Here is a 23,917-nt window from a genome sequence, read left to right as displayed (position 1 = left end):
ACTGCAACGAGAAGCGAGGGCACTGCAGCCAGAGAGCAGCCCCTGCGCCCCACAACTAGAGAAGGGCCCACACCACAACGGAGACCTGGTACAGCCAAAAATGAGTGATTTTTTTAAAGGGTGAAAGGATTAGCAGCGCTAAGTAATATAGAGAGCCTAAGTAAGATGAAGACAGGAAGGCTGTCTTCATTTACGTGAGCAACATAGTGATCCTCTGTCTTAAAAACTTCATTGCCTAGGATCTCCACTGAATGTCAAAATTTGCCTGCTGGCCTGTGGAAGGAAGGTGTTTTATCTGGAGGTGGGATATGATGGCTTGCCTAGGCAGTACATAAGGAAGACCTCTATTCACATGGGAAACAATCAAGGGGTTTACAATTTAGGCTGTGCTTGATTTTCTCCAAAACAATATAAGACCCAACTTACCTCACTATTCTGAAGATTAATCCTCTTTCTCAAAACTCCATCTGAGCTACTATGAAATCATAATTCTTTTCCTAACACACTGATTCCAATTCTTAGGAACCAAAAACCCTGGCCTTTTCATTGTTAGGAAACTATTTACTCCCTAGCTTAAGTCATTCTATGATAAGTGAAAAGGAAAGGCATCACGTCCAAATGCATCCTCTGTAAAGACTAAGTTCTCTTTTCCAACCACCAAAGAGGGAAGACAGAAGAGACAGGTATAACTTTACCCACTACATGAATGTACATAATCCTGTATTTTTCCATCACCATAAATGATTAATCAAAGTCTCCTGTGCCCCTCTCTAATTTCACATATTCAAACAAGAAAAGGCATCTCACATTTATTTTGTATATTCTTCCATATTCATATTTTTTACACAGCATGTATCATTTTACAGAGACAAAAAAAGGAAATAAATATATACCTTTTAAAATAAACAAATAAGGGAATTCCCTGGCAGTCCAGTGGTTAGGACTCTGTACTTTCATTCCGAAGGGCCTGGGTTCAATCCCTGGCTGAGGAACTAAAATCCCACAGGCTGTGAGGTGTGGTCAAAATAAATAAACAAACAAACAAAGGTAGCCCTCCATCTCCTCCAAGCTTGGTAGAAAGAAATATAAAGACCCTCTGAGAAGGGCACATCTTGAACTCAAAGCCTCACAGAAAATGCTAAATTACAATTCACAATGAAAATAATCCATAATGAGAGAATCATCAAATACACAGTAGTGAATTAGACTCCCGCAAGAATCTCATGCAATACAACTACAAGATAGTACCTGATTTAAGAAGTTTAAAACACACACACACAAAAATGCAAAGACAGCATCATTAAAACAAAAACCAACAAGAAATATCTGGAACAAAGCATCAAAAGACTCATGGGCCATTCTTTGTTGTAATAAACAAGTTACTGGGAAACCAGCCAAAATATATGAGAGAATGGACAATAGCTATGAGACAATGGAATAGCTATACCAGGAATCTGATCCCTGTATAGATAAAAGAGAAGATATTCAAATAGGGCAGTTTCTAGATTGCTGTGCATATAAGGGAAATCTAAAGAGAATCTGAGTTTTGCTGAGTTGAAGAGATAAGGATCCGTGTGTAGGGTTGCTAAGGCAGCAAAAATCTATAGAACAGAGTAATAAAAAGGAAAAATTTCCAAAGAAAAAGACATCTGCAGGGGGATCCCCTAAAATCTTTGGCTGACTACTGATATGAAATGAAACCCCATGAAACTAGGGAAAGAACCACCAGAAAGCAATATATGAACAAATCCCAAAGTCACACAGGTTTAGGAATAGTTTACATTCTTACCAGCCAGAGTGAAGGGATCTCATCTAAACAAAGGATTTGAGTATAGTTGGGTAACTAGGGTTAAGCAATAAGGGAAAGGCTGATCTGAAGCGACTCTAACAAAGCAAATATAGGCATACCTTGGAGATTGTGGGTTTGGTTTCTGACAATCACAAAAAAATGAATACTGCAATCAAGGGACCCACACAAAACTTCTTAGTTTTCAGTACACACACAAGTTAAGTTTATACTATATATATTGTAGTCTAATAAGTATGCAACAGCATTACATTAAAAAAAAACACTGTACATACCTTGATTATTAAGTACTTTACTGCTCAAAGACTCTAACCATCATCTGAGCCCTTGAACTAGTTATAGCAGTAACATCAAACATCACTGATCAGAGACCACCATATCAAATGTAACAATAATGAAACGTTTGAAATGTTACAATAATAGTCAAAATGTGGCACAGAAACATAAACTGAGCTAATAATGTTAGAGAAATGGTGCCAACAGACTTGCCACAAATCTTCAATCTGGAAAATAACACAGTATTTGTGAAGTGAATAAAATGAGGTATGCCTATAAGTAAGCTTTGAATGGAACAACCTGATCTGTGAGTAGCTTAACTGAATACCAGGACAAAGTCCAAGACTCTTTAAAGGAAAACAATAAAATCTAGTAACCAACAAAGTGAATTAAATTTCACAATGGCTACAACCAGTGAAAAATTACCAGACATATAAAGAGTCAGAAAAATATGATCCTTAACCAGAAGAAAAGTCAATCAATAAAAATAGATCCAGAAATGACAGGGATAATAGAACCAATAGATAAGGATTTAAAACAGCTATTATAAATGTTATAAATATATTACAGAACGAAAGAAAAATATAAACCTGAGGAGAAAAAAAAATGACAATATAAAAATGACCTAAAGGTAACTTCCAGAAAGAATATATATATTATTATACTGTATGTATATAATTATATCTATCTATATATAAAATGAAAAATTAAAAAACAGTAGTAGAAAACATTCAAGCCAAAACATGGAAAGGAAAAAAAAAAAAAAAAACTGCCAAAAAGCCAGTAGAGTACCTCTGTCACATAACCTGTTTGATAATTTCAAGCAATCTAACATACTTGTAATCAGGGTCTCAAAAAGAAAGGATATAAGAAAGGGTACAGAAAAACATACTTGAAGAAATAATGGCACAAATTATTCCAATTTATGAAAATTATAGCCAAAAAACCCAACAGAAAAAATGTCCACTTGGACTTCAATAGTGACCAAAAAATTTACCTTTTGAAAATGAAATAAAGACATTTTCACACAGACAAAACCTAAATGAAAATTCATTGCCAACATACCCACACTAAGACAAAGTGTTTTTTTTAATAGTATAAGAAATACATTGTTGTTGTTCAGTCACTAAGTCACGTCCAAATCTTTGCAATTCCACGGACTATAGCACACCAGGCTTTTCTGTCCTCCACTGTCTCCCGGAATTTGCTCAAACTCATGTCCGTTGAGTTGGTGATATTATGTATCTATCTCATTCAGTGCCACCCTCTTTTCCTTTTGCCTTCAGTCTTTCCTAGTGTCAGGATCTTTTGTAAGTATAAAAGACAAATTTTTCATTCTTAAATCTGTACAGTGAAAAACTGATGAGGACTCCTACTTCTGACCAAGAAGAAATAAAAGGGGCCAGACTTACTTTCCAGTCTAAAACACATGAAACAATAGTTTTCAAGATACTAGACATTAGGTAATAAAGAACAGTGACCTTCAGAGGTGGATAACAAACAAGATGAGATGCTGCCTTGAGAGTTCCCAGGCTGTGGCACAGTGATACACAATTCAAGTAGAGCCCAGTGGACACACGGAGTTGGAGAGATGGAGCTGGGAATCCAGGGAGATCAAGGCAAGTCACAGGACAGAGAGCCAGAGAGAAGAGAACTGTACATCAAGAGAATTCAGAGAGCTGCAGGGCACAGCACCCTATTCGGCAGAGCACTGATCAGAGCATGACTGCGAGAAAACTATTTGAAGGTAGAAAATGAGCTATTAAAAAGATTAAAGTTCTTGGCACTCACAAAGGGCCAGGAGTAGTGCCTGTTCTCACCATCCAGTCTGAGAAAACTCTTTCACAGGGCACTGAGTACTCAGGAAGGTCTTGTTTCAGTAGTACAGAATATTAGCCCTAGCCTCGGCACGCTCTGGATCCTCCTAATACATCACAAAAGCAAGATCAAATAGGATCAGACTGTTTAAAAGTAAGTCAGTTAATCCTGGAACAAAATTCAAGAATATGTCATAGGAAAATAAAACTATCCCGCACCCAACAAGGTAAAATTCAAAATGTCTGGCATCCAATCAAAAACTACCAGGCATGTAAAGTGACAGGAAAACAAAACTCAAACTGAGGGGAATAATCGATCATTTGCAATTTACTCAGAACTAACACAGATGCTAAAATCAGCAGAGAAGGACAGTTACTATGAATAAATTTCATATGTTCAAAAAGTTATGTAAAAATCTGGAAGATATAAAAAAGAGCCAAATTGAAGTTTTAGAGAAGAAAATGACATCTAACGATAAAAACTATATACTAGCTGGGATTAATAGCAGATTAGACATTGAAGAAGAAACAATTACTAAATTAGAAGGCATAACAATGGAAACAATTCAAACTGAAACATACACAGAAAACAGAAGAAAATTTAAAAAGCACCATTGAGTTGTGAATTTCAAGAAGCTTAAAATACAAGATTGAAGTCTCCAAAGGACTCCAGTGGGTTGGGGGTAAGGGGGTGTAAAACATTTTTTGTTTCAAGAAATAATGGCCAAACACTTTTCAAACTTGAAGACTATAAACCAAGAAGTTCAATGGATTCCAGATACAGGAATCATGAAGTAAATTACATCAAAACACATCATAATCAAATTACACAGAATTGTTGTTGCTAATCCTAAATCTTAAAAGTAGCCACAGGAACAAAATCATATACATACAGAGGAATAAAATAATGATGACATCAGATTTCTCATTGGAAAGATGGCAAGTCAGAAAAAAGGTAATCAACATCTTTAAAGTACTATCAACCCAGAGTTCTACAACTGGCAAAAAAAGAAACTTTCAAAAATGATGATTAAATAAAGATGTTTGCAGACATACAAAAGCTGAAGAATTCATCAGTAGCAGACAGACCCACACTATGAAATATGTTAAAGAATGCTTTTTTGGCAGAAGGAAAATTATAGAAATCTGGGTCTACACAAAGGAAAAGTGAGCATCACAAATAGTAACTATTTGGGAAAACATGTAAGTTTTTAAAAAGTATTTAAATCTCCTTAAAAGATAACTGATATAAAAAACAATGTTTATTGGTTTATTACATATATAAAAGTAAAATACATGATAATGATGACATAAAGGAAAGAGCAGAAATGGAAATCTACTATTTTAAAGGTTTTTATAATATATATGAAATCATATAAAATCACTTAAAGGTAGACTGTGATTAAAAATGTATACTATAAACTCACAATAATCATTAACTTAGCAAATCAGAGTAATAGCTAATAAACCAAGAAATCAAACAACATTATTAAACTCAAACCAAAAAACGGCAGAAAAAGAAAAAAAAAAAAAGAACAGATGGGACAAACAGAAAGCAAATAACAAGTTTTTGAACTCAAATATAACCATACCAATAATTACATTAAATGTAAACAATCCAAACAGTCCAAATAAAAAGAGACTCTCATACTGGATAAAAACCAGGGCGCAAAGTATATGCTGTCTATAAGAAACACACTTTAAATATAAAGAAAAATATAGGTTAAAAGTAACAGGAGGGAAACAGATAAACCATGTCAACGTCAGTCAAAACAAAGCTGGACTGGCTATATTAAGGAGACAAAGGAGATTTCAAAGTAAAGAATATTACCAGGGATAAAGAATGTCATTTCATAATGATAAAGGGATCAATTAAGAGGGCATAGCAATTCAGTTTTTGAACCTAATAACAGAGCTTCAAAGTACAGGAAGCAAAAACTGATAGAACATGATAAACGCTATCTAACAGAACAAGTAGGCAGAAAATCAGTAAGTCTATGGTAGACTTGACTATTGACTAATAGACATATATCAAACACTCTAACAAAAGCAGAATATTCATTCTTCTAAAGAGCACATGGAACATTGACCAGGAAAGACCATATCCCAGGCCACACATGTCTCAATAAATTCAAAAGGACTCAAGTACGTTCTCTGATCATGAAAAATTAAACTAGAATCAGTATCTCAAACTATTGAAAAAATCCAATCACAAAGTAAAGGAAAAAGATAACGGAAGGAAGCACATCAAGATGTATTAACATTAATTCACAGAAATGAAAATAAAGGAAGGTTGAGGACAAAACCTATTACTTTTAAAACACATTTTTGCACTGTTTTACTAGGTATAGTAAGCATGTATTCTTTAAGAAATTTTTTTTAAAAAGCAATTTTAAAGCCCTATGTGATCTTTCTGAATATTCAAAATAAATTCTCCTTTTCCTCTTATAATGACTTGAGCCAAATTCCGTATCTAATAATCCTATGAACCATGAATAAAACAATCAAATACTGTAGTTTACTTAACATGTCCCTATTACTGGGCATTTAGATAGTTTTACATTTTCTGCTTTATATAACTAAATCTATAGTAAACAGATACTATAGGGTTTTTTTTAGGTTTTGTTTCTGTCTTTTGGCCACAACCCACTGCATGTGGGATCTCAGTTTCCAGACCAGGGATCAACCTATGCCCCTGCACTGGCAGCACGAAGTCCTAACTACTGGACCACTAGGGAAGTCCCTAGATAGTCCTCTTTAAATACCAGCCCTCAGCTTTCCCAAAAATCCATCTCTCATACTTCTGCATCTAGAAAATAAACATTAATCTACTTTTCCTTTCACAATTTACTAACCTATGCCTCCTGTGATCTAATTCCTCAAGAGCAGAGGTCTGCTCTAAAACAGCCTTTACAGGCACTTCTGTTTCAGTGATTAAAAGTGATAAAAATCTGATCCTCCTCTGTGTCTCAAAATCCTAGAGGGCTCACTTTAACATATTCAGTATACTTATGGAATACCTGATTTGTCAAACAGTTGTTTAAGTAGTAGTCATCAATTACCAGACATAGAATCTAAGAATATTTGTAGATTAGTGATATTTTTCATGAGATCTTTTTTCTTCTGATTATACAAGTAAAACATGCTCACAGTGAAACTTTGTGCTATACCACAAAATATAAAGAAAAGTATGTGATTTATATTTTTCCTTTTAGTATGGTGAAAATCTAAATATGTAACTTTGTAGCCTGCTTTTTCCACTTAATTATATCGATTTATATTTTTAACATCATTATGTGTTTACAAACAGAGTAGCATTTTTCTATGTAATACCTCAGATGGAAAATAATTACAGCTTGAACTTAGCAGGAAATGCTTGTATCTTACCAAAAGTCCTAGGACTTTCTGTTGAATGGATGACTCAGTTGGGAATGACTATAAAAAGAAAGAGATATCTATAACTAAAGAACCAAATATAATAAACAAATGCTCAAATCAATCAATAAATGAATCCAAAGCTGTAGGCTAAATTCCCATTCTAACCTCTAGAACCCTCATGAAGAGTTCTAACCCTTGATTTTCAATAAAGTGTCTGCAAGTGGTTGGAGATTCATCTGTGAGGTTCCAAAGTGCACTCAAAGTAAACTTCAAAGTAGTGTCCACTGAATTTTGATTGGTTTTCTGCTTCACTATTTGAAGAAGTTGCTGAAAGAGGAAAATAGAATTTCTAATTATTGAATTGTTATTATAATTAGTGGTAATAACATGGACTAACAAATCCATGAGGATTAGTTTCATGGGTTCAAACATTTCCTATAAAGGTTTTTACAAGTGCAACAAACAGCCTATTGGATTAGACTTTTCCTTTCACAAGAAAAAAATAGAGGATTTTCATAAATACTTCTGTAATATTCTGATCCCTTCTACAAAAAAAAAAAAGGATTTTCACAAATGCTTCTGTAATATTCTGGTCATACCTATAATCTAATCGCCTGTAAATAAAATGAAAAGCAAAATGATTAAAACTTAGGATCTACTACGTTATCCAAGAGGTCACAATATATACTCACTTCAGATCCTGGGATAAAAAAGGTGGAGGGAATGAAGGGGGAATGAATCCAATACTTACTACATATCAGCAAATTATATCCTATATTGTAATACTGTTGTCCTCATTTTTCAGAAGAGGAGATTGAGTCCGAGTAATATTAAGTAATTTTATCATAGCCAACTTAGTAAGAGAAAGTAAGAATTGGAAGACTTAATTCTCTCTAACCCCATGTTTTCCTTAAGAAAAAAAGAAAGGATGAACTATATACAGTAGTAAGAGAAATAAAGTCTAAATTGGATTTAAATAAGGTAATAGCTTTGAAATTCCATTTGTAAATTATTTCTATCATAGCTTTAAACCTAAGAAATGTAAGCTTGAAAAATGAATATTTTAAGACCTACATGGGCCATCCATAATTCCATTTTTAGTTTACACTTCTGGGGATAAAGGGAGAGCTGCTAAAACAGATACAAGTAACATTAATGAGTACTATTATTTAAAGTTATGTACAAAATGGCAACCCACTCCAGTACTCTTGCCTGGAAAATTCCATGGACAGAGAAGCCTGGTAGACTACAGTCCATGGGATCACAAAGAGTCAGACATGACTGAGCGACTTCACTTTCACTTTCACAATGAAGGAAAAAATTTTAAGAAACACAAACATCTAGTTGCAATTATGTAACTTAATAGCATAGTGGCCAAGAGTGTGGCACTAGAATTGGGCTATCTGAACTTAATTAAGGGCTTAAAAAAAAATTGGCTAGCATCACCATTACTACTACTATTAATTCCTGCTAATTGCTACTCAAATTAAACTTAATTTTCTCCCAAAGCATATAAATGAACTACTTCCTTATAATCTTTGAATACACCTCTAGCCAAAATTACTGCAACTCATACAGAGCAATAAAAAGTCATATTTAAAACTAAAATGTCATCCCTGAAAAGAGTAAAAATAAATAAAATCAGCAGCCTTTTCTACTCGTCTAACATATGTGCTGTGTTTTGTGCTAGGAACTTAGTATATTCCTTCAATCTTTCTTTCCTTTTCAATCTTCCTAACAACTGTATAAAGCATTTTTTTATTACTTCAAAGAAAATGTAGGTGACTTGCCTGAAATCACATAGCTGCTGAGTGACAGAACTGGGAATAAGGCATGATTTCAACTTAGTCTCTTTAAAGCTTTTAAGTTTTCACTGTTCACTATATTAATTCCTTAACTGAAGCAAACCAAAATCATATATCAGCTCTTTACATTATCTTTTCCCCTAAAGCATCTAGCAAAGTGACTATAATAGAGATGCCACATTTTTTAAATAAATAACAAAATCACAGAACTATGTGAACTAGATAGGAATTAAGGTTTATTTAGGCCCCAGTGGAGAAGGCAATGGCACCCCACTCCAGTACTCTTGCCTGGAAAATCCCATGGATGGAGGAGCCTGGTAGGCTGCAGTCCATGCGGTCGCTAAGAGTCGGACACGACTGAGCAATTTCACTTTCACTTTTCACTTTCATGCACTGGAGGAGGAAATGGCAACCCACTCCAGTGTTCTTGCCTGGAGAATCCCAGGGACAGGATAGCCTGGTGGGCTGCCGTCTATGGGGCTGCACAGAGTGGGACACGACTGAAGCGACTTAGCAGCAGCAGCAGCCCAAATGGTCCAGGTAATGTATCTAAATTCACACAGTGAGTTTACAAGTTAGACCCCGGGTCATCTGATTCCTAGTTCTGGACTCTTTCCACCTCCTGTTAAAGAAGATGCCCCATCTCCTGCCCCAATGAAGAGAAATTAATACATTCACTTAGAAGTAACAAACTTTTGAAATATAAAATCTCAGAAGATAGGCAAGTACTGGGGGGCACCAGTACTTGGTGAAGTACTGGCAAACACTGAAGATAAGCAAACACTGCCTGAGAATAATGAAAATGAAAACTGTTTAGGGGTCTGCATAGACTTACCCTGACAATGAAGAGCTCAGCACCAAGCTGGGCTGTCTGTTCTGTAGAAAGCTGCAAGCAAGCAGAAGACAAGGTAAATGTCCAAGGATCTACTAGTGTGAGTTTAATATGATTCACTGTAATAGACTCCAAAGGTCAGACCAGAACCTCTGATCAACCTGGAATTCTGCAATACTGAATGCAGCTTGAATAAGTTAACCTGGTTTACTAAACTATCAGGGGAAACAGTTTCCTACAGAAAATTATAAAACATGAGTTCAGGTACCTTGGCAGCCAGAATGGAAATGATAGCAACCGCCATCCTCTGCATGTTTTGATCCTCATGGTTGCAGAGCCACTGCATGACAAGCTTGGCTGCTTCAAACCTGAAAACACACAAAGAGTTTCATGAATTAACCCTGGAGGCCCCAGGAATAGTTTCAGAGCTCCAGCTGGGAACTGATGCTACAATTTAGGTGGGTGAGAAAGAAAAGGAAAGTTCCTCCTAACTGACAGAGAATAACAAGTACACTTAGTATTCTGGAGATGGTATTATTAATTCTGACAACACTGTAAAGAAACAGAGTTTGGAAAATATGGTCAAAAATATCTGACATTCATCTTCTAGAGGTATAACATATTTCTATTCTGTAGTGATAATAGTAATTTTAAGTATTTTCTGGTTCCCCCTCAGTACTTAGCACAATGGGAATACTCACTCTTTTACTCAAAAGCATTTATTCAGCTTCTTCTTTGTGCCAGATATTGTTTTGGGTGCTAGAGACAGATTACTGAACAAAACAGAAAAATATCTCTACTCTCACAGAGATTACACTCTAGTGGGGAAGACAGGTAATAAGTAAATAAGTAAAGTATATGGCATGTTTGGGTACTGACATATGCTAGAGAAAAAATAAATAAAACAGGAAGAGAGAGGATATGATATATGGAAACTTTATTAGTCTCAAAACATGTCCATACATATCAAATAATATAACCTAGTATTAAAAGTTAAAAGCAGATTCTGAAGTTCTTTGAATTTGGGGGTTGGAATTCTAACTCTACCTAATGTTAATGATAACAATAAAATACACTGTTTTATCCTGTGAGGCAATGTAGTCACAGCATTAAGAACATCATACAATTTGGAATCAGCCTGGATTCAAATATCATCTTCACCATGTACAAACTTTGGAACCCTGGGTAACTTTCTTCATCTCGCTGAACTTCAATTATCTTGTCTGTAAAATAATACAGTCTTCCACAAGACTGTTGTGAGGATTATATCATATCACACATAAAGCTCAAGACTTCGTACAGACCTTGGCACATATCAAACTTTTGATAAAGGTTAATTTTTACTAGTATTGATTTCCTCTGTGCCTTTACTTCTGCAGTTCCCACAGAACAATCAACGCAGTCAATTTTTGGTTTCAAGGCAATATGACATGGATATAGAAAGTAGAAGCTCTGGGGTCAGTCTGGATTTAAATCTAAATTCTGCTACTTACTATCTTATCACCTTGAGCAAGCTACTAAACTTCTCTGTGCCTCTGTTTCCTCATCTGTAAAATGAAGATTACAAGAGTAACAATTTCACAGGACTGTTGCAAGGACTGAATAAGCATACCTAAAACCCCTAGCACAGTGTCTGGCAAGTGCTTCATACATTAGTTATTATTTTTATTATCTTAATGCCATCACTAAAAGGAAATCTTTAATGATCACCAAGCCAATGAAATCTTTCTGTCCTTGCTTGGGGGGCCAGTACATTCTGTCAGCCTCTTCTATGAAAGACTGTCTTCTGTTATACTCCTAATTCATTCATTGATCCATCCATCAAACAGCCCCAATGAAGTACTAAGCACGAAAGGCAAAGATTAACCAATCTCTGTCTCTTACCACAAAGGAGCTCAATTCTAGCAGACTGTACTCCCTGGCTACATCAAGGGCAAACAACAGCCCACCTCAAGTGATTTTAAAGCTGTGGGCCTAGCTGTCTGTCTTCCAAAGTTTTACTGGAACAGTTATCCCCCTCCCACCCCCTTTTTTTTTTTGTTAAAGTGTCTATGGCTGCTTTGGAGGTACAATGGGAGGATTAAGTAGGTCCAACAGAGACCCTATGGCTCATGAACCGGGAACATTTAATATCTAGTCATTTAAGGAAAAGTCTGTCAACCTCTGGGGTGGTTTATAAGTTTCTTTAGGAGATTATGTGTTTTCAACCCATGACTTCATGTGATCAATGCAGATGCTTAATATATTTATAAAATAAAATTCAGTAATCTTCATGAGATACATGTGAAAGTGTGTTAGTCGTTCAGCTGTGTCCAACTCTTTGTGACTCCAGGGACTGCAGTCCACCGGGTTCCTCTGTCCATGGAATTCTCCAGGCAAGAATACCGGAGTGGGTTGCCATTTCCTTCTCCAGGGGATCCTTGTGACCCAGGGACTAAACTCAGGTCTCCTGCATTACAGGCAGATTCTTTACCATCTGAACCAATTATTTATTTCAAATAGTAAATGGAGTACTTCATTCCATCAGCATGTCAGATAACAGTGTACTATTACCCAAATAAAAGTAAATCACTATAAAATTGCTGCTTGAGAAATATACTTCTCATTAAGTCATGAAGTATAAATTTATTTTTGAAAATACCATCACTAAAAAATTATATTTTAAAACAGTAAAATGAAAAAAAAAAAATAGCTCCAAAATCACATCTTACAAAATAAGGAAACCCTTTTTACTTACTGGAATCCAGCTATATGGTCTCCCTTAACCTCTGCTTAAAAGGTTTCTCCTATAATTCAGTATCAAATAACTATAATAATACAAGGCATGATACAGGGAAAAGAATGCTGGAGCTAAAACTAGACTTGATCCTTTCTGGCCTTGCAATCACTAGTCACAAAACAATGCGCAAGATACTGAATTTCTATATGCTTCAATTTCTTCAGCCTACAACACTGTGCATACATTCTAAAAACTATAATCAGTACAAATTCTTATGCAAAGAGGTATGAAAATAGAATCTGCTCTCATGAATATCAAAGCATTAAATTACAAAAAGTAGATTCAGCATTCTATAAAGTGATACACAATCCCACCTACTTGATTAACTGTACACTAGGAATATCCTAACTGGTAAGAAATGACCCAAGACAGATTTCTAAAATTCCATTTTGTCCCATAGTTCTGGTGCTACCACTTGCCTGTTGAATGGAACATCTTGAAGAATTCGGTCACTGCAAAGTGAAAGGAGGCAATTCTTCTGTAACTAAGAACCAAAGAGAGAAAAAAATCCTGAATAAAATATTGTTTTGTTAGATTCTATTTAAAAAAAAAAGACATTTATAAAGCATAACATGTCTTAGAACATTTATTCTGCTCACCTATGGTTCAAAGACTTCCACTGGACCCACATAAGTTTATCTGCACATTTTTAAAATCTTTTTTATTAGATGAGAAATAGGGTAATAAACTGGATAATTCCAGCTAATCTCCCTCCCTTCTGGTGGCCCTTGGATGGGTCCTATTTTGTTCTCTGTTCACCTGGCTTCCAGAGTCCATGAAAACCAAAGGCTAAAACTCATCTAGTTTGGCAGCTGTTCTCAATGAGGGAAGCTGGCTTTAATGATCCACTCACCAATCTGGGTTGCCAATTTACTTAGTTTTGGGTCTCTGAGTATTTTCTACTAACTTGCCAACTCATTGTTAAATTTTAAGAGTTAAAAATATAATTCAAGCAGCATTTTTCGTTTTCATCCAAAGAACAGGACAGGTTTTGTAGATTACCTATACTGATAGAAACAGAAAATCCATGTCTTATTTATTTCTCTATTCCTAAGCACTGAGTACTGAACCAATGTGTGGCTCAGAGCAGAAGCTCTACGCCTAATCCTGTATGCTGAAATTATCACTAACTCAAGGTCTAGGTGCAAGAAGTTTTACATGGCTTGCATTATTTCCGTGTTTGGACTGAAATACTTTTAGGTGAGGAATGCATTCTTTAGTATTCTACTTCTCTATCGCCCTGCACTCAGTCACACCACAAAACTTATTACTTCACAGCCTCCAAAGGAATTTCCAGCTTTGGTCTACTAAAATAAACTGTATGGAGGTAGGAGATGGGCAGTAGACACTAAAAAGACCATTTGAATGTGAATTCCCATATGCTTGCCTGCTGGTGGTTGGGAAAATGTTCCATGGCTTTGAGCAGCAAATGGGTCACATCGGCCAGGAGTCGGACGGGCATTCCTGCAGCAAGATCCTGCTTGGTTAAATTAAATACACAGGCACTTGCAGCAAGCTGCACTGGCAAATTCATAGGGTGGTTTCTCATCCCAGTAACCACAAGCTGAAAAAGAAATGAGTTCTCTTAATCCAACTTATAAAAACATATAAGCCCTCTTCATATAGCAATGGAGAAGATAATGGCAACCCACTCCAGTACTCTTGCCTGGAAAATCCCATGGACAGAGAAGCCTGGTAGGCTACAGTCCATGGGGTCTTCAGGTCAGACACAACTGAGCTACTTTACTTTTACTTTTCACTTTCATGCATTGGAGAAGGAAATGCTAACCCACTCCACTATTCTTGCCTGGAGAATCCCAGGGACAGGAGCCTGGTGGGCTGCCATCTATGGGGTTGCATAGTGTTGGACACTACTGAAGCAACTTAGCAGTAGCAGCAGGAACATATAGCAACATTATTCTTTTGATCTGAAATAACTTCTAAGATATATTAAGTATATTTTTTATCCTTATGTGCAGAGCCTAGGACATAATAGTTATTCACCTACCTGGTCAAGGGAGGTGTCAAGTTGTTCATGTCCAGAAATTTTTCTGTAATGTTAATGAATCTTTTCTATTCAGAGAAAACATTTTAGTATTTCCTAGACATAGTTCAGTCTGGCCTGTTTTATGCCAAGCACTAAACAAATTCTTACTGACTTGAATAGACTAAACCAGCAGCAAACTTCACTTTCAAATCCCAACATTCAGTTCCTTAAGAACACTGCTAAAATTAAAATGTAATAAAATCCATTTACTTCCCTCTGGCCTAAATGACTAACTAAATAACTTCTCCCCTTTTCCTCTCTCCTCAAATCCCCAACAAATCCTCCCCATTCCTCATTACTGACTGAAGATCTTACTTCCAGTTACCCAGAGAAAACTGAAGTAACTGTAAAAGAACTTCAGATTCTGGCTTTTACACGTACCTCCTTGCCAGCATACACAGGAGCAATTGCTGTGTGCCTGCCTGTTACCCTCCCCTCTAAAGTTAATCCCTCCACTTAAATGCTTGATTCTTCCCTTCTTGTCTACCCAAGGACACTGCTTCAGCTGATCTCCCCTTCCAACTCCTATACCAGATTTTTATTCTGTAGTCAATCATTCACATAGCATACAAACAAGGTGTTTTTTTCTCCCATCTAAAACAAAACAAAACCAAACCCACACACATCCTCAGCCAACTACCACCTTTTCGTTTGCTTCCTTTTGCAGGAACTTCTTAAAAGAATCACATTTCTCTCTGCACCATTCTCTGAATGAATGAATGAGTAAATATTTCAGATCAGGACTACAGGTCTGGCCCTTTGATACTCAAGTGCACAGTAACCAAAACCAAAAAATGATAGTGCATATACCCAGCACCAATATCCTCTGGTACGTACACAGGAGGTGGCAGACGCTGCAGCCAGCATCCCAGGACTTAAATGCTACTGCTTCCTACCCAAACACCCCAGTTTCAAAAAGTTTAAGAAACCGGGAGGTTAAGTCATTTCTGGCTCTGCCACTAATTTATGGTTATTTAACCTCGCAGACCCGCAGGTACATAATCTATAAAACAGAAGATAAAACTTCTCTCTTGGGACTGTTGTGCCCACTAAAAGAGGGACCAAATATAATACAGTCCTATACTCACTGGTTTCTAAATTAAATGTGTAAAGGATTACCTTGAGGGATTATTACAGTGTAGATTCCTGTATCTTATCCAGCCCTACCGAATCTAAATTTTCTTGGAATGAGGTTCACAAATATGCTTTTTAAAATAAGCAATATTCCAGATTTCAGGTGGCTAGAGGACCACATTCTGACAAAAAATGCCCCACCCAATCAACAAAATTAAGAATCCTCCTTTTTTTTTCCTTCAAAAACTGTCTTGGGTAAAATATCTTAATTGGAGAATAACACAGATTAGTTACAAAAGCACAAGAGGTTCATAAATAGCATGGAAAAGTGCTTTATAAAATCCCAATATTGTATTTCTTTAAAAACCATATATGGAAGCAATACATAGCTAATATACCAAGTAGTGTCCTGATTTGAATCATATACTCTATTTTCTACTACAGCTGGTAAAAAGATATCACACTGATTACTGGTTTTTAGATAAATATGAACTTGAAGGCATTTATATTGTTTAAATGAGATTACTATAAAACTTCAGTAACACTATACAGTTATCTCCTCTCATTCTCATTTATGGCTAAAAGCTGAATTATACATTATCAATCTTATTTAAAAAAAGAGACTAAATGCAGATTTTCACCAATTTTCTTCACAAAACCGTCATCTATCTAGGAAGATAATTTCACACTTCTCATATCCAGTTTTTTGTTCTTACCTTTAAAATTTCTGGCTTTGTTTTTTCCATCACATGAGTCAGGCTAAAAAGGTGAAACAGAGCTTCTCGGACAAAGAAGGCCCGTTCACTGTACCTTTTCAATGCTTCTGCAATCTGAGTTTCATTGGCTTCTCCAGACACCTTTGAACACAGCCAGAAGATGAGCTTTTAGGATTCTTTTCAACCCTCCAACTGTCTCTATCCAAACATCATTTGTGTGGATGGCATCCAGGACAGTTATGTAAAGCTTGAAACAAATGGCTATGATTATTTTCCAACCCATCCAGAAAAGTCACCCTGTGAAGGTATACATATGCTTAACAGATATATACTAGATAGGTTCAGACCCTAGAATAAGTCTATGGGTAAAATTTTCTATACTGTACCTAAAATGAATCTCAAGATATTTAACACTATTTATAAGGTCTTACTACACATGATTAGGCTTCTACTGCTTCTTAAGGTAACCCTCTTGCCCTAACTCACAATTTAGTAATGACAGTGGCCTTTTTTTAATTTTTATAGCAATGTGTACATGTCAATCTCAAACTCTCAATCTATCCCTCTCCCCCACACACCCTACACTTACCTTTCTGATCCTTCAATAAGCCAAGCTCTTTCCCAGGAAAAAGCTACTAAGTATAATGTCCTCTCTGACTGAAATTTTCCTCTCTCTCTTTACCTAATTTCTATTCATCCTTCTCATTTCAAGTTAAATAATACTTCGTTAGAGAGGCCTTCTCTGACCCACCAATCTAAGTCAGGTCTTCCTGAAACATCACCTTCATAGCCATTACCATAATCCCCTTAGTAGACTGATCTATCCACTGTACCCCTACAGGCAGCACTGTGTGTGGCTCAGAATAAGCACTCAATAAATATTTATCATATAAATATATTAATTGATTCTCCCAGATTTATCAAGGGCCCACTCAGCATTAAAAAATTCTGTTCAAAAGTAGGTTTATCCTGGAATTTCCCATTTATACAGGTTAATATAGTTATCTTAAGTGAAGTGAAATGAAAGTCGCTCAGTCGTGTTCAACTCTTTGCAACCCCATGGACTATAAAGCCCATGGAATTCTCCAGGCCAGAATACTGGAGTGGGTAGCCTTTCCCTTCTCCAGGGGATCTTCCCAACCCAGGGATCAAACCCAGGTCTCCCACATTGCAGGCAGATTCTCTACCAGCTGAGCCACAAGGGAAGCCCAACTGTGGTTCATATACCACTGGGTAGCCAAATGTATATAACAAGAAATGGCTTTTTGGAAAAGTAACCCAGTAATAAGTAAAAAAAGAAATTATTACAGTATCACCATGATCCTCAGTGAATTAATGGAACTAGGTGTTGAATGTCAACAACTGCTAATAAATCACAGAAAGAAAAACAACCAGACATTATGTACTCCCTTAATGAAAGAACATAAAACCTAAGTGTCCTGCCAAAGGGATTAAACATGAGTTTGACTAAGTCCTCACATCCAGCTACCAATGTGCAGAAATTATAGTCAATATGCACCACAAACATACAATCAAGAAAACCTAGACTGAGGGAAAGTCTACAGACCAAAGGGTCAGATTCTTTAATACACAAAGTATAACGAAAAGAAAAGGATAGAGAGGGAATTTTATAAAAGATACTGAGGTATGATTTTGAAAAGTGGGCAAGGTTAACTAAGTGCCTAGAGGTAAATGGTTGGGCTGCAAAACTATTTAAAAGAGCAAGGACAAGATTATCATCAGAGTCAGGACAGAGATTACTTTTGTGGGGAAAGAGGAAGTTGTGATCAGGATGGGGCATGTGAAAGAGCTTCAGGGTAGCTGCCAAGTTCTATTTATCAACCTGAGTGATGATTTCAAAATGGTAAAAAAATTAAAAATAAAAAAAACCCCAAACCCTACTGTTTAGAGAGGTATAATCTTCTCACTAAGGTGGAACACTATCTTTTCTTGGCAGCACCATTATAAAGGTAACACAAATATAAATACGTTTAAAATATATTACTTAGTAATAACTATGTTCATATGGGTAATGAATATGCAGCTTTAAGAAAATGAAGGGCTGTATAACAGCTAACAGTTTAACCACTGATAAGATATGCTACAAAGGTCTAATAAGAATTAGACTACAGTACAGATGTGTGTGAAAGTGAAAGTGAGGTCACTCAGTCGTGTCCGACTCTTTGCGACCCCATGGACTGTAGCCTACCAGGCTCCTCTGTCCACGGGATTTTCCAGGCAACAGTACTGGAGCGGATTGCCATTTCCTTCTGCAGGGGATCTTCCCGACCCAGGGATCGAACCCGGGTCTCCCTCATTCTAGACAGACGCTTTACTGTCTGAGCCACTAGGAAACACACACAAAGATATGTGTGTACCAAGTGACAAAAAGGCATATACTGAGCATTTGTAAGACTGTGGGAATAACAATGGAAGTTTCTTTACGAAATGTTTTTGTACTCTTTATGTATAATATAGGCTTCTTTGGAGGCTTAGTGGTAAAGAATCCACCTGCTAATGCAGGAGACACAAGAGATATGGGTTCAATCCCTGGGTAGGGAAGATCCCTTGGAGAAGGAAATGGCAACCCACTCAAGTATTCTTGCCTGGGAAATCCCATGGACAGAGGAGTCGGACAGGCTTCAGTTCGTGGGGTCACAAAAGAGTCAGACATGACTTCGTGACTAAACAATAAGAATGTATAATATACATACATAAACATTGATTTTGACTATGTATTCACATATATAAGCAGTTATTGAACAATAAAAATTTTCCTAATGTTCAACTCTTTTTTAATCACTCTGAACTTTTCCTTAGATTTTAGATTTGGAAAGACACTGAACTATTAGGAGAGCTGAAAAAGACTATAAGAGGGAAAACACACTAACAATAATCTTCATCAGACTTCATTTATCCACATTTGGTTGATTCAAACAGCTTTACAATCTTTTATGAAATATAACCTCAAGTTACCTTTAAATGTAAAATTACAGAACTTTTGTTACTGGAATATAAATAATCTGAACCAAATTTCATTGGCCTGTATATTTACTCAGTAGTTAACACTTCTTGAGCCCCTACTCAAATCAAGCAATCTGGCTCCTCAAACTATATGCATCTTCAATTCAATCAATTTCATATGCTAGATCAAAAAGAAGAAAACAACAACAACAAAACAAAAAACCATCTGTATATACTAGTTTCTGCAATCTATTTAAAACAGAAAAAATGTCCTTTACCACTAAATTAAACCTTATTAATATTTAAAATATGGATGAAACTAAATGTATATTCTAAGGAAAGACTTTCTTGTAGCACTCAGCACGTAACTCTATTACAGAATTTCTCACAATTGATTAAAGCTATTTTTAAACTGTCTGTCTCTTCTTCACTGGATCAGAATTCCTCAAGAGCAGAAGCACTAGCTCAGACATCTTTAAAAAGTACGTATGAAGTCTTAGTTCAAGGGAGAAGTCTAGGTTAGAGATATAAATTTAGGATGGTGTAAATTTAGGAATCATCCTAAATTTAGGATGATTAGGCATATCAGTTTGGGGCCTGAGAGATTTAGGAAGAATCAATAAAGGAAACTGAGAGAAAGTCCAAAAAGTACAGAAAAAACAAGGTCAATCTGATATCCTAGAAACTAAAGTTTAAAAAAAAAAAGGTTATTTCAAGAAGGAAAGATCAACTATGTCAAAAGGCATTTAGACCAAATGAGATGAAGGCTGAGAATACTGGGTTTAACATATATAACCAGTGGTTCTCAGGAGTGAGGCAGCCAAAAAACATAAGAATCTTAATTGTGAGATAGCGGAAGGTTGAGGGAACTGATGGTTACCAGCGAGCAAATAAGGTAGGGAAACAAAGGTGACAGAGTTGGTAATTCTAGGTAAGAAAGCCCTCTGTGCTGGGACTAGAAACAGAGTAAGCGGAAGAACCAAGGTTCTCACATATAGGCAGAGATGTAGGCAAAGACCACACCCCAGCCATGATCCCTAAGAGAACCATTCCCTCACTGCAGACAATGCCTCCCTCAGAGAGTCAAGAGATCAAAACACACGAGATACATGAAAGTGGAGAAACCAAACCTTTGTTCTCTGAACCACCCACTAAAGGCACCAGATAATGCCTCATAAGGAATACTGGGGAGTGACACTGTCTCTACTTTACTGAAGTGAAGTGAAGTCGCTCAGTCATGTCCGACTCTGCAATCCGGTGGACTGTAGCCCACCAGGCTTCTCCATCCATGGGATTCTCCAGGCAAGAATACTGGAGTGGGTTACCATTTCCTTCTCCAGGGGATCTTCCCGACCCAGGGATGGAACCCAGGTCTCCCGCATTGGAGGCAGACGCTTTAACCTCTGAGCCACCAGGGAAGCCTACTTTACTGAGGCATGTAAAACCAAAACTGTCAAACTAAATTAATTTAAAGCATCATAATATTAAAATAATCATTTCAGACCCATTTTTCAACTTTGCTAACCTGGAAAATTTTTAAAAAGGAGACAGAGCAATCTCAGCTCTCTTCTCTTAACATGACCTATTATTTTTCAACTCTCAAATTAGTAGTCAAATAAATAATCTAAAATAAACATCAATTTTTATGTACAGGTGAATAAAGGGCAAAGTTCCAATGATCTCTATCTTTTAAAAAAATTATTTTAAAACAATGATTCTCCATTTTGGCTACATATTAAAATCACCCAAGAAGCTTTAAAATAAACTGATGCCTCAGTCCCACCGCCCTACAGTGCTTCTGATTTAATTGCTCATTACTTAGATGTTTTTAATTAAAAATTTTTCCAGCTTTATCAAGATATATAATATTATCGATACACAATGACAAATACATTATGTAAGTGTAATGTGTAAAACAATGATGTTGTACATGTCAATACCGCAAAATGATTATCATGATACAGTTACTTAACATATCCATCATCTCAAATAATTACACTCCAGGTAATTTTAATTACAGTCAGGGTTGAGAATCACTGGGTTGACAGAAGTGGAAACTAGATGACAGCAAAGCAGGTGTTTTCTAGAGTCAAAATTTCAAAGCAATGATGTTCCATTTGTAAAATCAAACTCATTTCACAGAGGCATTGTATAATGTACATGTCTACTAGCCTCGACTAAAAACCTTGGGCTAATTCACATAGGGTCTGTTGGTGCTAAGAGCAATCAGCAAAAATCATACTGCTCGGGAATCATAGCTACTGGAGGATCTTTGCCTTGAGAAGATTACTTAGTGCCGTGCGCTAGGGACACATTCCTCTCATCCTTGAGGACACAGATCAAGCTCACCTCCTCTGGGAAATCCTTCCTAAACTCCCAGTACACTGAGATTTCTTCCCCTTTGATATTTACAATTCTTTACTGACCCATTTCTTAGGCAGACAAGTAACACTAACATAGTAATTTACATTTACATCTAGCACAAGCCCTGCGCTAGACACTTACCTTGTTCAATAACAAGCTGTTATGTTAGCTCCTCACACTTGCTGCCCTGCACCTGGCTCATGTGACTTTGCCATTTCTGGCCCTGGCACCTACTTTTTCCAGCCTCATCTCATCGCTCCGCAACTTCCTACTCTAGAACTCTAGCCACAGTGGCCTTCTCGAAGTTCCTTGGATGTACCACGTTCCTTCCTACCACACATCTTTTGCTGTATTCTTGCTGCCTGGAATTTTCTCTACCAAGTTACTCATCCGTAAGGTCTTCACTCATTCATTCATCAAGTCCTCAGAGAAGCCTTAAACTAAGTCGAGCCTCTCTGCTAAACATACTCAAATACAGTATTACGTAGCTTTTAGATTCTTAACACCATGCAGTTTAAAGCATATACATGTGTGCACATTATGCATTAATATATATGTATATGATATATAAATACATAAATTGAAATCATACACCCATGACATATGTATGATACTTCACTGTCTGAATCCCTCACTAAATTACGAGCTCCATGAGGGCAAGATCACGCCATTTTACTCCACCATCAAATCTCCATGTCTAGCACAGTACATAATACGCAGAGGTACTTAATAAAACATTTACTGAATGAATGAATAAAAAAGTGACTCAAAATAATTTCCGACATTCTACTTTTTAAAGTCTAAATTTACAAATAATATAAGAACTGACATGTTTTAAAATGTTCTATAGCTAACCTTTCCTTCTCCTTTTTTGAGATCGATACTGATTGCTAAAAAAGAACCCTCCTGCACTGTTGGTACGAATGTAAATTGGTACAGTCACTATGGAAAATAGGAGGGAGGTTCCTTACAAAACTAAAAATAGAGTTACCATATGATTCAGAATCCCATTCCTGGACATATATCTGGAGAAAATTATAATTCAAACAGATACATGCATCCCAAAATTTACAGCACCACTATTTACAATAGCCAAGACATGGATGCAATCTAAGTGTCCATTGATAGACAATGGATAAAGAAGAAGTGGTGTGGTACACACACACACACATGAACACTACTCAGCCATAAAAAAGAATGCAATATTGCCATTTGCACCAGGTAGAATCAAATGATGCTTCAACTTAAGTGGCTTGATGTAAGTAGTAGAGGAAAAAAAATGGGGCTCTGAAATTTGACAAATGTAGATCCAAACACTGGTTCTAACTAACAGTAAATCATAATTTCTATGTTTCTCATCTATAAAGTGGAGTTAATATCAATCTATAGATATTACCATATACAATATAAAGCATTTATAGGATACAATGTATGTTAGAAAAATACTAGTTGTCCTTAAACCTGTTACAGTTCTATCCTTCAAGGTCTGATTCAGATACCATCTTCCATCAAGACCAAAATTCTCCAGTGAGAAAAAGTTTCTCCTACTTTCCTACAGCAACTATACTGATCCTTGGCTTTAGAGTTGTTTGTGATCATAACATTACTACTTACTACTACTATCAGGCTCCTTGGAAGCAAATCCTGTATCTTTTTTATCTTTCAATCTCAAGTTGTACCAAGTTCAGTACATGTTTCCCAAATAGAATTTAAGCCATTACGCATGAGAAACCTTAAGAAGAGAAGGATTTTACCATTTTTACAATAGAGATCTTCTTGGACAACTCTGATCCTGGGAGGGATTAAGGGTAGGAGGAAAAGGGGACGACAGAAGATGAGATGGCTGGATGGCATCACTGACTCGATGGACGTGAGTTTGAGTGAACTCCAGGAGTTGGTGATGGACAGGGAGGCCTGGCGTGCTGCAATTCATGGGGTCACAAAGAGTCGGACACAACTGAGCGACTGAACTGAACTGGAGAACTTACTCTCCCATTACTCTTTTCTACAAAGGAGCACCCCTAGTTTCTTTGAAGTGATCCTTTAGATATGATATGT

The 23,917-nt window shown here is 36.5% G+C and overlaps 1 protein-coding gene across 2 annotated transcripts in view; it reads right to left on the bottom strand.

Moving 5' to 3' along the window:
* Positions 1–23,917, bottom strand: part of ZYG11B (zyg-11 family member B, cell cycle regulator) — a 71,789-nt gene that overhangs the window by 16,254 nt on the left and 31,618 nt on the right. For both annotated transcript variants that reach the window (XM_018044224.1, XM_018044216.1), the window contains 7 exons: positions 16,532–16,672; positions 14,082–14,258; positions 13,114–13,178; positions 10,184–10,283; positions 9,919–9,969; positions 7,444–7,605; positions 7,288–7,335 (listed from right to left, as the gene is read on the bottom strand). In XM_018044224.1, the coding sequence (XP_017899713.1) occupies positions 7,288–7,335; positions 7,444–7,605; positions 9,919–9,969; positions 10,184–10,283; positions 13,114–13,178; positions 14,082–14,258; positions 16,532–16,672 (744 nt within the window). The remainder of the gene's footprint in view (positions 1–7,287; positions 7,336–7,443; positions 7,606–9,918; positions 9,970–10,183; positions 10,284–13,113; positions 13,179–14,081; positions 14,259–16,531; positions 16,673–23,917) is intronic.

This window comes from Capra hircus, chromosome 3 (genome assembly GCF_001704415.2).
Source record: "Capra hircus breed San Clemente chromosome 3, ASM170441v1, whole genome shotgun sequence".
In the NCBI taxonomy this organism is placed as follows: Eukaryota; Metazoa; Chordata; class Mammalia; order Artiodactyla; family Bovidae; genus Capra; species Capra hircus.
The sequence above is the reverse complement of the archived record's forward strand: the minus strand, read 5'-3'. Positions and strand labels throughout refer to the sequence as shown.